A 14,976-nucleotide genomic window follows, 5' to 3' on the forward strand; every position below is an offset into this window, starting at 1 on the left:
TTAGTATGACACTTTCGGCAGAATGCAGAGATGTACTTTCTCATGCACGAGCTCCAAGTACCAACAAGACATACTAGTTAAAGTGGAAGCGTTTCTGCCTTTGGTGCCAGCAGGAGGGTATTCATCCTTTGTCCTTTGGGGAGGCTCTTGTATCTGCTCCGTGGGACCACCTTTTGACTTGCGCCCCATACCCTAGCGCTTCTCTGTCCCCGCCATCGCCGCCGCTGCCAGGACACCGCAGCGCGGCAGCCGGGACAGGGAACTACACCCCCCAGGAACCTCAGCGGCTGGAGGCCGCCTCCACCAACCAGGGTGCGCCCGAAGGCGCTTTAAAGGAAGGACTGCCCTTGGGGGAGCGGGAGGCTCTTGTATCTGCTCCGTGGGACCACCTTTTGACTTGCGCCCCATACCCTAGCGCTTCTCTGTCGCCGCCGCTGCCAGGACACCGCAGCGCGGCAGCCGGGACAGGGAACTACACCCCCCAGGAACCTCAGCGGCTGGACGCCGCCTCCACCAACCAGGGTGCGCCCGAAGGCGCTTTAAAGGAAGGACTGCCCTTGGGGGAGCGGGAGGCTCTTGTATCTGCTCCGTGGGACCACCTTTTGACTTGCGCCCCATACCCTAGCGCTTCTCTGTCCCCGCCATCGCCGCCGCTGCCAGGACACCGCAGGGCGGCAGCCGGGACAGGGAACTACACCCCCCAGGAACCTCAGCGGCTGGACGCCGCCTCCACCAACCAGGGTGCGCCCGAAGGCGCTTTAAAGGAAGGACTGCCCTTGGGGGAGCGGGAGGCTCTTGTATCTGCTCCGTGGGACCACCTTTTGACTTGTCCCCCATACCCTAGCGCTTCTCTGTCCCCGCCATCCCCGCCGCTGCCAGGACACCGCAGCGCGGCAGCCGGGACAGGGAACTACACCCCCCAGGAACCTCAGCGGCTGGACGCCGCCTCCACCAACCAGGGTGCGCCCGAAGGCGCTTTAAAGGAAGGACTGCCCTTGGGGGAGCGGGAGGCTCTTGTATCTGCTCCGTGGGACCACCTTTTGACTTGCGCCCCATACCCTAGCGCTTCTCTGTCCCCGCCATCGCCGCCGCTGCCAGGACACCGCAGCGCGGCAGCCGGGACAGGGAACTACACCCCCCAGGAACCTCAGCGGCTGGACGCCGCCTCCACCAACCAGGGTGCGCCCGAAGGCGCTTTAAAGGAAGGACTGCCCGTGGGGGAGCGGGAGGCTCTTGTATCTGCTCCGTGGGACCACCTTTTGACTTGCGCCCCATACCCTAGCGCTTCTCTGTCCCCGCCATCGCCGCCGCTGCCAGGACACGGCAGCGCGGCAGCCGGGACAGGGAACTACACCCCCCAGGAACCTCAGCGGCTGGACGCCGCCTCCACCAACCAGGGTGCGCCCGAAGGCGCTTTAAAGGAAGGACTGCCCTTGGGGGAGCGGGAGGCTCTTGTATCTGCTCCTTGGGACCACCTTTTGACTTGCGCCCCATACCCTAGCGCTTCTCTGTCCCTGCCATCGCCGCTGCTGCCAGGACACCGCAGCGCGGCAGCCGGGACAGGGAACTACACCTCCCAGGAACCTCAGCGGCTGGACGCCGCCTCCACCAACCAGGGTGCGCCCGAAGGCGCTTTAAAGGAAGGACTGCCCTTGGGGGAGCGGGAGGCTCTTTTATCTGCTCCGTGGGACCACCTTTTGACTTGTCCCCCATACCCTAGCGCTTCTCTGTCCCCGCCATCGCCGCCGCTGCCAGGACACCGCAGCGCGGCAGCCGGGACAGGGAACTACACCCCCCAGGAACCTCAGCGGCTGGACGCCGCCTCCACCAACCAGGGTGCGTCCGAAGGCGCTTTAAAGGAAGGACTGCCCTCCGCGTCGCGGGTAGCGTGCGGGTAGCGCCGGGAGAAGCCCGGGACAAGGGCGGGTCCATCTAAGGCCATCATAGGCCAGAGGAGGCCGGGCCGGGTCATCCCCCTTGCTTTTGGTTAGATTACGTGCTATGAGGAACACTGACTCAAGGTATTTTACCAACTGACTATTTTTGGTTTATTCCACGGGGTCTCGCCACGGGTCACTGTTTCTCGACTCCCGATATTGTTTGTGTTCTGATTGTTACAAGCTGTCACACTATGTCTTGCAAGGGGGTCTCTAGAAAACACTTCTTTGAGGGTGACTTGCTCAGGGGAAGAATGGACTATTATCTTAAGAGTGCTATATTGCCCATTGCTAGTGAATTGGAGAGACTAGAATGATCTCCAGTCTTGGACAGTTCACTTATTAAGGGTTCTCCCTCACAGTCTGCTGATTTAGCCCCAGCGATATCACTATTGGAAGAACTCAATCTAATGTGTAATATAGAAAATGTGATAACTTTTGTTTCAATCTCCCCCATAGCTATGACTAGTCCTGGTCCCAGTCGTTCTTCCCAACCAACTCAGACCTTACAGGATACAACTCACCCAATACCATATTCCCTATCCACCGTCTCTACCCAGGTGTCCTCGGTCAAAAGGAAGAGAGATGAAGCTAACCAAACGGGCAGTCAGGTCAAGAAACAAAAATTAAGCCTACACCGACCAGTACACAATACCCCAAGCAGTGATACTCCGAAAGTACCTGTACAGGATTCCCTATTGCCCGCGCTGGAAAATATTATGAAATCTATTTTATCCCCATTGCTTGATAAAATAACTAGCCTAGGGGATAGGCTCACGGGACTTGAAGAAGCAATAAAGGCTAATTCGCTACCTACAAAAACCTTGGGAGAACCAGTACAACTACAGCGCCCACCCCCTATAGAATCACCTGATTCTACTATACAAAACACAAACACTAGTAAACAAATAGCTGCCCCACCTATGAACACTTAAAAAAATTCTAAAGCAGCCACGATACCACAGCGCTCTTACCTCAGGGTTGGGCACAATAAAGAAATGCCATCTCAAAATAGATTAGTGGCCAGTCACGACACCATCCCACGTAAAACTAATCACCTTCATTTGCCTCCAGAAGCAGCTCCTATTGTGTCCGTCCTCGCAGGTATACCAGAACTCCCAAAGGGGAAACATGAAAAACAGCAGGATCTAAGGAACAAGGTAGTGTTCTGGCTAACTAAAAATAGGCCAATGCCCCCCAATATAGATGGCACTATACTAAGCGTCAGAAGGGTGGGCTGGCTAGGACCTCTTGTAAAAAATACTGTGGGCGATTTGGTCCTCATAAAATTCAGCAATAAATATGTCGTCCCATACCTCAAATCTTGGCAGCCGCAAATAGGCGATGGTCCAATATCGACTTGGAGTCTAAGCGATTTTTACCCTAGATCTTTATCTGTCCTGTCGCACCGCTAAGTAATTCAGAGTAACTTCTGGACGGCTAGAAGTGGTCCTGTACTGAATGACCCCCTTTCTCCTTATTTTTATTTGAATTGTCCATTTTTTCTGTTGTCCAGTGATTAGCTGAACTCCTCTATTGATTTAATCATTTTTTTTAAACGTTTGTTAATTTCTTGTGAAATGAAAAGTTTTTGATGTGCTGATGTATATATATGTGTTGCTGTTGCTTTTATGATTTTATATTGAAATCGAATAAAGCTAATCAAAGTCAAAGTCATCCTTTGTCTTCTGCACCGCATGAAGTTGTTCCTTACATTCTTTCATCAGCGAAAGCAGGGTTGGCTCACTTATCCATCAAGGTCCATCTTGCTCCCATCTCTCACTACAGACGCACATCTTCTGGTCCTTCCCTCTGGTCGGCAAGGATTACTAAGCAGTTTCTCAAGGGCCTTTTTTAGAGTTTTCCCTCCAGTCAAGCCTCCGCATCCTCTTTGGCACCTTAATTTGCTTCTCACCCAGCTCATGAAGCATCCCTTGGAACCTATCCATCGGGCAGATTTGAAATTCCCCTCCTGGCAGGTGGCTCTTCTGCTAGCCTTGACTTCGGCTAGGAGAGTAGGTGAATTCCTGGCTCTCACCATTCAGGAAACTTTTCTCCAATTTAAAAAGGGGACAGTGACACTCCGTTCCAACCCAAAGTTCATACCGAAAGTGCCTTCAGACTTTCATTTGAATGAGCCGGTCATACTCAAAACTTTTTTTCCCTCAACCTACTACTCCGGCAGAAAAAGCACTCCATTCACTGGACATTCAGAGGTGCTTAAAATTCTATCTTCAACGTACTAAGGACTTCAGGAAGTCTCCTCAACTATTTGTGTCTTTCAGCGCCCCTAGTAACGGTTTTCCCCTTTCCAAGCAGGGGATTGCTCGTTGGATTACCAACGCTATCCCGTATTGTCACAAAGCAACGGGAAAACCCCTTGAAGGTCTGGTCTGTGCTCACTCCACGAGGGCGATTTCTTCTTCGACAGCCCTCTTTGCTGGAGTTCCTATCCGGGAGATCTGCAGAGCTGCAACCTGGAGCAGTACTCATACATTTACAAAGCATTGCTGCCTGGATTCTTCAACACAGAGCGACACGGCAGTGGGCCAGGCAGTCCTGAGGAACCTCTTTCATTAAGTGGTGAGCTTTCCCTTTCTACCCTCCTTCCGTTTTTCTGCTTCTGCTCTTTGCACATTTTTTAAGTTCATTTGCTTATTTCGTCCTTTTTTCCTTATGTTTACAATGTGTTTAATTTCCATTAACTGTTGATTACAATGATTAATAATGAATGAATAAGGAATCAAGGTTCAAAATATGTGCTCATAACTGCTAGCTACTCTGATTCAAGCATGGGACTCTATGGAAGTTCCAATACTGGAGTAAGAAAAGAAGTTACTTACCTGTAACTTTGGTTTTCCAGCATTGGAAACTTTCATATATTCCTATGTGACCCACCCGCCTGCCCGGGGAAAGTTCAGTTATAGTATTTCACTACGGCTACGAATATATGAGGGTCTGAGGTTCTCTCAGGAAGGTGCTAGAGGGTGAGGCCAATCTGATTGGTTGTTCACTTTATTTGGTCTCTCTTACAAAAAGAGGTGGATATGTTACAAAACTAGAATGGGCCTAGGCCTAGTTTCTTTTTTTGTAATGGTTTCTATTGCTATTTTATGTATACCGGGTATTCCCATCTCGACAACGGGGAATGGTTCAAGCATGGGAATCTATGAAAGTTTCCAATACTGGAGTACCACAGTTACAGGTAAGTAACTTGTTTTCTTAATGGCAAACGTATTTCGGCGATTCCGCCTTTCTCACTGCTGTCATGTTTTATTCGCTCAACATTTATAAACATACATTGTCCTTTTCCCTTTGGACAGTCGACATGTTGTGATTGGAAAGCGGACTACAGGTTAATTACTCCACTGTTCGTTGCCGTGTCCGCCATTCTTGCCCTTCCTTCCTTTTGTAACATCACAGTAAGTAGTTTCTGCCAAATTGTGCAACAGCGTTTGTGCAGGGCCTGGCCACCTGCATTTAACCCTTGCTGCACACAGCTGAAGGCCATGCATAATGAGGGGAGGCTGCAGCTGATACAGACGGAGGCATTATCATTTACCACCACATCTTCCACACACTCATCAACTATGTATACACAGCCATCAGAAAAACACTTTCACCTTTCAGAGTTAATAGGATGTTATGGGTAACTTAAGTCATGATATCCTAATGTATGTTAAAAAAAAAAATCCGGAAAGTCACTTAAAGAAAAAACACCCCTTGAATTTCCCTAGTTTGTGCAAGCCCCGGAAACCATAAATCACACCTGCCATGCAGACCATAACTCACAAAGTGTTTTAATAAGTGGGAGGTTAAATAAATATAGAATTACACACACCCCCACATACACACATTACCTTCACCCCCCCCTTTTTTATGGGCGACCCCTGTAAATACACCCCTTTTCATTCCGTTTTCCCTTTATCTAGTTTATTTATGATATTTTTATTGTGGTCACTCCCCAGGTTATTTAATATTTAAATTGAATTGCCTCCAAATGTTTGTGTCCTGAAGTAATTAAACCGAAACTAACACATCATTGTCAAAACCCATCCATTTGATGAGCTCTTTGAGTAAATATTGCTAAATTCCTATTCTGTTATTATGTATATCTGTTGTTGTGCTTGTGAATCTTTTAAGACAATGTGTTTGTCACCAGGTGACCGATGGAAGCTTTTGCACAACTCTTTCACTGTTATAAGTCTGGTCTGGTAAACGACCCCCTCCCCCCAATCTTTTTGTTTGAACGAGTTCTAAGTGTGCATGATAGGCAGCATCTATAATTGTTGTCCAAACAATACAACTGTTTCTGCCATTCGTTCACATTTTAAATAATATGTGGCTGTGTTTCTGCACAAAGCTTGCATGGTAAAATCTAGCTTTAGCATGACACTGCCTAAATAGTTATGCTGACTTGCTTCAGTACAGCTGTCACTCTGCTCTGTACTTTACCTGTATGTTATCATCATACAGTGATACTCCTTGATGCTGTTATACTGTGGTTAGCTGTTTGAAGAGACCAAGGCTACGGGTGCTTTACAAAATCTCCTAATTAAATCAAATTATGATTACATGCTTCTGTTGTGTACTCACTCCATTTCATGCATTGCTCACATGCGAACAACCACCCCTGCTGCAAAGTCCTTTAACCTGAGTTCGGATATTCATTTGCTTCTGAATTTGTGTTTACTCCTTGGTTTTAAATAATTGTGTTGACTTCCTTCTGTAAAGCGTGCCAAAGCATTACAGCAAACAAATGATGGACGGAATGCTGACAATGCAAACATTCTCCCCAGTCAAAAGATCTGGGTTAAATCGATCGTTCTTTCGCTCACCATGCCACCCCAGTTTAGACCCAGCCATATGCAAATCAGTCTTGACCCTGTGCCTCATGGGAACAGTCCAGACCGTACTGCCAAGGCAAGTCCTCCCTTTACCGGAAACAAGCATCCTGGGACCGGAAGAAGGGTATGTCACCCTTCTTCAGCCAGGCTATCTTGAATCCAGTGGCACAGTGAGCAAGGGACCCACGTCTGGGCATATCCATCCCACTTAGGGCGAAAAAAGTGTTACAGCAAACAAATTATGGACGAAATGCTGACAATGCAAACATGTTCCCCCAGTCAAAAGATGTAGGTTAAATCCATTGTTCTTTTGCTCACCATGCAACCCCAGTTTAGACCTAGCCATATGCAAATCAGTCTTGACCCTGTGCCTCATGGGAACAGTCCAGACCGTACTGCTAAGCCAAGTCAAGCGTGCCAATGCATGAAATTGCTTGAGTTACTATCAACAAAAATGTACAGATAAACACAAAAACATGGCCTCTTATTAAAGTGTGGTTGAATAGACTTTCCCTCTCTACGATCGGTCATTGACTGACTAATCCTGTAACCACGTCTTTGAAAGAAAACTGCTGATCTTTTTATCTATTGTCGATAGTCTTTCTTCTCTTCTATCCCAATGATATTGTTGGATGGCTAGACTGTCCATCCCGTCCCTGTGACTTGTTATTAGTAGTGGATCTGCTCTCCTGTCTTACTGACATGTAGTTAAATAAACAGACAGACAGTCCATCTCTGCAGAATGGTATTGTGAATTTGTCCTCTGATGTCTGGTTGTTTAGGGCATTGTCTATTATTGACTGTTTTCCCTCCTGTCTCAGTCACTTGTGGTTGGATAGCTAGACTGCTCATCTAAATGAACTGTTATTGACGGTCTGTCCTATCTCCTTTCTCAGTGGTGTGGTTGTATGTCTAGCTTTTCCATCTCCATGACTTGCATTGACAGTCTCCGCTCCTATCTGGCTAATTTATATTTGGATAGCTAGACTCTCCAGCTCCATGTTCTGTTATTGACAGCCTATCCTCCTTAACTGACGTGGTGAGATGGCCAGACTTCCTATACCTTTTAACGGCTATTAACAATCTACCTGCTCTCCTGTCTCAGCGAAATGGTTGGTTGGATAAATTGCTTATCTTTGTGGTTGCTTACTGACACCAATGGCTATCCTATCTGGTTGACATGTGGCGAGATGGCAAAGCTGCCCACTTATATGGTCTGCTATTGGCATGCAATCATTTAATCTCTCAGGGTTTGATTCGGACCTAGTTAAGAAAGGAAACAGTCAGGGCAAAATGCATCAGGAAAGAACTACTTGTCAGGATTTGTAAAGTTTATGTTGGTTACACAAAAGAATGTCTTGGTAGGTTTGGTGGATAGGGTCAATTAATGTCTATGATCCTACTGCTCAACCATTTTTAGGAACTGGCTGTGGCAGCTGGAGTGTTCTGGCTCCTATTTTATTTTAGTGCGGTCACATTACTATAGCCTTATGTATCTTGTGGGCTAGGCGTTCATTTTAGGTGTAGCTTGTTGGCTGTCTGTTACTGCACCTTACACTTTCTCTCTGAGATATTTACATCCCTTTATCTTTTAAAATTGTATATATTATAGCCTTTTTATTATTGAGTCAATATTTTTTGTATTTTCTGCATCATAATGGTTTTAATTTACTGAATAATACACTTATTATTATTAGGACAGCTGGATACTCTTCTCCATTCGCCCACCCACTAATGTTCTTCATTCCATTCACTGTGCAGTGTAGTTGAAGGTAGCAGTCAAAGGTTTGAACAGCATTAGTTCAAGAGTCTGAGTTTGCAGTATGGAGACGGGACGCCTATGTAATGTTGACCACAGGGTAGTACATTTTAATTTTCAGTGAAAAATGTTATGTTAAATACTTGAAGTATTTAAAATATTTTTTAAACTGTCTGTATATCATACATATTCAGTTTATTACTGATTCATTAACCATACTGAGCAATATATATTTTCATTAATAGTAACGCAGTACTTGATATTTTCATTACTCTGATAATTTTATTAGATATAACAAAGTTATCTGATTCATTAGTGTACTGTGCATTTATATTTAAATACTATATTTTATAAAGTGTAAATAAACAATTGTTACATTTTTCAATATATTTATTTTACTGCATTTAGTTTTTTAAATTAAGAGGTCCTTATTTGATGCAATGTAATATATTCAGGCATGTTAAAATGTAGTCTGTTGTAACTTGTTAGTTCATTTGAAGTTCCCTAAATTAAATAACTGATTTATTTTATTCAATTATGTTGAGTTTTTTTCCCTTTTTCACACTGCCTTGCTTTAGTATAGATATTTGTAGTTAATGCTCTTATTATTTATTGTTGTATTTAAAACATGTATATTGTTATTTATATTTTATGTAACAATTTTATTTACTGGCATATTTTAATTAATTTCCATTAATTTAACATACATGCGTCTTTAAAATTAACTTAAATAAATGACTTTATCTGTCACTAACTGAATGTATTTCAATTTGCTCACTTATTGAACATTTGACATTGTAATTGATTTAATTTAAAATAATGCCTTTTCCATTATTTTGCCTTGCCAGCATCGACGGGGAGTATGTTCCAGTAGAAGGCGATGAAGTGTCCTACAAAATGTGCCCGGTGCCCCCCAAAAACCTCAAGTTCCAGGCGATCGAGGTGGTTATAACTCATCTCTCCCCACACTCCAAGCATGAGACGTGGTCAGGCCAGGTCATCGGCTCTGGGTGACAATTCCCAGTAGCACCCCCCCAAACAAAGCGGAGGGAAAGCCGCAGCAAGAGAGAACCAGATGGATAATTCTGAATGGTTGGCCGAGTAACACCAGAGTGTGAAGTCAAACCCAACCCTTCTTCAATTTATTGTGTTTTGGGTGATGCTGATCCTTTTTTGTGGGCCTCTCTTGGGGTCATTCATGCATTTCCTAGAATCTCCAGACTCAAAAGCTGTAAAGTTTTTTTTTTTTTTCCCTGCTTTGAGAATTTTACAGTTTTTTTTTTCATTTTATTGGTCTGCAAATCTGTCCTTTGATGTTTGTAAGCATCATGTGGGAACCAAGAGCACTTATCTCCATTGGATTGTAGGAAGAGACCAAAAGGACTGCTGAAGTTGCAAAATGTGTTTTTATTACCAACACATAAATGGTTCAGTCTTGGGGAGTTTGGCTGGGATGTCAATTGTCAAATGATTATTTGGTTCAGGTAGATTTAAAGCAGAGAAGAGAATATCCGCACGCATACACTGGATTGTGAGTGTTAAGCATTTTAATAATTTTTGTCTATGTGAGTTTCTTAGCCAGACTTCCTAAAAGTTCTGCTGATCGGAAGATTAGGTGCACTGGGCTTGGTTTGCATGCAAAATTGGAAATGCCAGATGCTTCAAAAGAAATGACTGTGCGGGAAGTCTTAATGCGCTAACATCAATAGGCTGAATATGAATGGGCACGTCATTTGTTCGTTTTTACTATTGATAAAAGTAATGTCCGAGCATTGTTTTAATTGGTTATTCCTCTTTTCCCAGCCTTCCCTCCTGAAAATACTAGTATGTTTGGTCAGAGAATGTAATTCCTAATCCAAACAGGGTAGCCATCTTTGTTTCCCAGTTTCTAAGTAACTGCTCATTGCTTGGTGCACAAAGGACGTTTAGGCCTCGCCATTTTTTGTACTAGTGCACTTTCTTTCATAAACCTGTCAGTTAACTGCTGATTTGTTTTGGGCACCTTAATTGCTTGTTGTCTTAGAGGTGATGTGGCGAACCTGCCAGAGCATGTGACGGGAGGAGCTAAGGGTAGCTCGCTGTAAAATGCGCTGTGTTTTTTTGTTTAACCTTCTAAAATGTGTTTTGTCTGCACAAACAACGCCACGTTGACTCTTCCCAATCACACGGAAGGGCTGTGCAAATTAATGAAAAATTGAACAAATAGTTCTGATAAGCAGGTGCTTACTGCCCTTCTATTGATGTTCTTTTATTCTGCTGTCTCTAAGTATGTCCATTTCCGGGAACCAACTTGGTATAGGGGCATTGGAAGGCAAACATTCTAAACCCTGATGGCAGCCCTGCTGTCTCCCAGAGATGTCACACAATATACAGACTACTTTCTGTACCAGAGGCATACCACCTTTTGAGGGGGGAGTTAAGGGGCTGTGATGCTTACTGCCTAAACGATGTCAATGTGATTGACTGCTGCACCTTGTGGAGGTAGACACCCAGCTCATGTTTCTAAAGGTCTGACCGCCCATGAGGCCCATTATTGTAGGTTGGGGCCACTGAGGTTGCCTAGAATTGCTCGGTGCACATGGTACCCTTGCTCAGCCACATTCGCTAAATGGTACATAAAAAAACGGGCGGTCTTAAAAAATATAGTCTTCCTTTTCTTGCATAGGGGTGGGCCATGCTGGAACTGTCTCTATTGTACTTTGCTGCAGGATTTTCATTTCTATTTCTTCGCAGCAGACATGGGCAACCAAGTGTATTGCGCGTGGCTTCGAAAAGAGGGTTTTAGTCCAACTTTAGCCAAGTCATCCTATGGCCTTTGGTGCTGAGTTGTGGAACTATCGCTAGACGCTCTTACAGTTCCCCCTGCAATGAGTCGATGTGACTCTGCCATTCGATGGTGGGAAGTGGAAATGCAGGTATAAGCGGAGTTGTAGTTAGTATCTGCAATGGCGAGTTGTTATACTGTACCAGGATGTGGAACTGCGTCTGTGAAGGATCAGATAGCTCCTCCTGGAGTGTGGGTGATGTCAGTGTCCTGGTACTGGAACATAAAGCTACAGAGAATCACACAGTTCTGTTGGTGATGTGTTAGGCTTCACACCACAATCGTTGGAAGGGGTGGGTCATCAAACAAAATGTTAGATTCCCCTTCTGGTGGCAGCGAGACTATTTGTCAATCTTACCTTGTCGTTGACCAAAGTCTCTGGCCAAAATAGGAGAGTCTAGGACAACCCCACAAGCAAAAGTGTTGGCAGGTGTAGCCCTGAAAACTGATTTGATTTCCTAATCCAGAAACTGCGGTAGTGTGTAGAGACAAGAGATACAAGGAGTAAAAAAAGACATCCCCTTCAGCACTGTAACCTCACCAACTGATGTCTAGAGACAGACCATCTGAGATCAGAACATATTGGGCAAAGGAGAAGGATCTGCATCTTGAAAAATGTGTCTTTGTGCGTGGCCGCTGGTGTTCTTCAAGTCTTCTGACTTTGTGTTTCATTGTAAGTTGGCAATAATAAAAGACAATGCAATACACCATGCCTCCTGCTGCAGTGTTTCTTCTGTGTTAAATCCGTACTGTCTTTGAAGTTCCTAACTTAAATTAAGTCTATGCCGTTCCAAATCGATGTTGGTCTGCCTCTTTGAACAACTTATCAATGAGTGTGAGACTAGAGTAAAGGCTGCATTACGTGCCGTCACTGTCTTTTGAGATGACATATTAGAACAATTTCTGCCAGCTTCCATTTTAGCTGAGGCTTCATTCACAGTACATGCCATTTCTGACATGTGAAGGGTTCACGTTCACTGCTGCGCACTCTGTTGGGATACAAATATTCCTTGCATGGTAAACAGTAGTGTATCCCTGCCCTGAGTGACCCAACTGCATGTGATATCTGGTACTCTGACGTTTTGTGGTCCAACTCCCATGCTAGTGAAGGCTGCACGCTGAGGTGCAGGCCTTTCCTTTGAATCGGAGGTCCAGATCCTGGGACCTGGAGGGGCATATCAAGCGTGCTCTCTAGCTGACATGGGAATACTGTCCATGTTGTTGGTGGTCGACATCAAGCGCTGATGGCAGTAAACTGTTATAATCCTAGCACTGAACAGAATGTTTTCTCTGATTCAAGTAGGAGTGTGGCACCATCTGGTCCCACTCCTGTGAAGCTCTGCTTGTAGAAGACACCCAGACCATTGCATTGACATCCTGTGAGCATGTTGAGTGTGTGTTGTGTAACACTTTCATATCAGCAGAACTATCTGTAGACGTGCATATGAGACTGGTGGGATACATTTTGGATTGCCCCTGCTTTGATAGCGCTTGTGGGACACCCTTCTCAGACAGCAGAAGTTTAGAGCCTGCCTTCCCGAGCTGTATGGTGTAGCCCTAGACACAGAAGAGTGGGATAAGGGATAAGGGATAAAGTGTTTCCTTTAGAAGTTCTACGGTGACCTTTTCGAAGGGGGTTGCCAATTAGTTTTTCCTGTGTACTTCCATTTGGAATAAAGGTGGGGTAGGAGGAGTGTGTCAAGCACATTTTGCTGTTAATGGTAGGGCAGGTTTTAGGCAGAATAAACCCATGTTACCTTTCTCCTGGATTGCTACCTCAGGAAAGCTAAGTACAGCCAGTTGCAGAGGTTTCACAAATCATTGTGCTCTTGTTGCGGATAGTCCCGCCCAGAGCTATCATTGTTCCTACCTCCTGGGAGAGCCAGTACCTTTTAAAAAGACTTTGTGCTGCAGAAGGAGCATAAAAATGTGAAAAGGATCCACCCCAAACCTCTTCTTGGGCATTAAAATAGGCTCAACATACCCTGTCTGGGAATTGTGCATAAACTTGAGATCCAAACTCGCCCAAATTGTTCCAGTTCCAAGATTTTCAAGAGCAAGAAATGGACTACTGTGCAAAGTACTCAAAATGATGAGATCCAGGGCTGTGTCTATTGAACAACCAGTTACCAGAGATGAGAGGGTATCACTGGAAGTCTGCACATCTTGCTGGAAGAGCTGTGGGTCTGCCAGTGACATGGGAACCTGCTTAACGGGGCTGAGAAGGTGGAGCAGCATAGCTGCCGCCGAGCTTGGAACACCAGTGGCCCAGAAGAGTGGACATTTTGTGGGAGAGTAACCGGGGTTGACTTAAGTCTGGCCCAAGGTCTCTTGGCTTCCCTGAGTGTTTCTGCATTCAAGCAAAGTGAGCAAACCTCTCCCCTAACCCCTTCCCTGTATGCCTGCAACAGAGACCACCAACAGAGGAGAACAAGGAACGTGTGCTGACTCTGCCTTGAGTGCCCAGGATCTGCCTAATCAGAGCAAACTTCCCGAGACCTGCTGCTCCTGCATGGGATCGCCTGGCCCAGTCGCTGCATCAATGAGCACGCCTGTGCAGCTGTGGCTCGTATGCTTGTGTGTTAGGCCTAATAAGTGCCTGACAGCTAAGATAAAAGCACCACCTAAACTAAGCTTTGACTATTACCTTTACTACACATGTATGGAAGATCCATGCTTAGCAATAAACCCTCTTGAGGATTATCTAGTAAAAGCAATACTTACCGTTCTACAGGTTACATAAACCAGGGAGTCTGCTCATCTGCATCCATAGGAAACCCCTACCAGCAATTTAAAATAAACAATTGCTTTCTCTGCAGATTACCTTGGAGAATGCAACATTGTGGTGGTTATCACATCTTATGTGTTGCATCTCATTTTGGCGTGAATAAAGTACTTCTCGTTTACTAAAAGAAAAGCTCTGGGCTTGACATTACATTTTTGGGTCTGTTATTTGACCTTTTAGGAGACTACCCCCAAACTACCTCCCAATATAGCTTTTTTTAAAATGTTTTTTTATTAATTACAATTGCAAATAATCAAACAGTATTATGCATACAGTTCAACCTTATGACATCAGGTGCATGTTATTTTACAATAAATAATATATCAGTCAATCAGTCCAGATAAATTTTGGTTATTCCTTGACAGTTCCATTTCTACGGTCGGTGATATACTCAAGTCCCCTCGATATTTGTTCCACCCACCCCACTTTTTATCCCATTTCTTGGGACATCCTCTAGATTTATAGACGTCTTTTTCTGCAATCAAGCACTTATCCAATTCCGCACCCCAAGCCCCTGTCTTTGATCTTTCTGCTACCCTCTACTTCATTGCTATTGCTGTTTTCACCAGTGTGTATCCCAAAGTAGCCAGGTGTTGCTCCACCTCCGTAAGATCGGTTGCTTCCCAAATATTAAGAAGTCCTAATGGTGGCCTAAGGTTGACCTGTTTCCCTTGAGCGTCTTGCAAGTGTTTTGTCGCCCCCTCCTATATGAGCCGTATGAAAGGACAGTCCCATATTGTGTGGTAAAAAATTGCCTCTTGGTGACACCCGCACAGAAACAATGCATCCGGTCTAGTTCCTATTCTCGCTAGGATAACCCCAGT

The 14,976-nt window shown here is 45.1% G+C and overlaps 1 protein-coding gene across 3 annotated transcripts in view; it reads left to right on the forward strand.

The window, feature by feature from the left end:
• Window positions 1-12,074, forward strand: part of CSDC2 (cold shock domain containing C2) — a 197,945-nt gene extending 185,871 nt beyond the window's left edge. For all 3 annotated transcript variants that reach the window (XM_078683171.1, XM_078683163.1, XM_078683178.1), the window contains exon 4: window positions 9,392-12,074. In XM_078683171.1, the coding sequence (XP_078539297.1) occupies window positions 9,392-9,557 (166 nt within the window). In that variant the 3' untranslated portion in view covers window positions 9,558-12,074. The remainder of the gene's footprint in view (window positions 1-9,391) is intronic.
• Window positions 12,075-14,976: the final 2,902 nt, after the last annotated feature.

This window comes from Lissotriton helveticus, chromosome 1_1 (assembly GCF_964261635.1).
Source record: "Lissotriton helveticus chromosome 1_1, aLisHel1.1, whole genome shotgun sequence".
NCBI classification, from domain to species: Eukaryota; Metazoa; Chordata; class Amphibia; order Caudata; family Salamandridae; genus Lissotriton; species Lissotriton helveticus.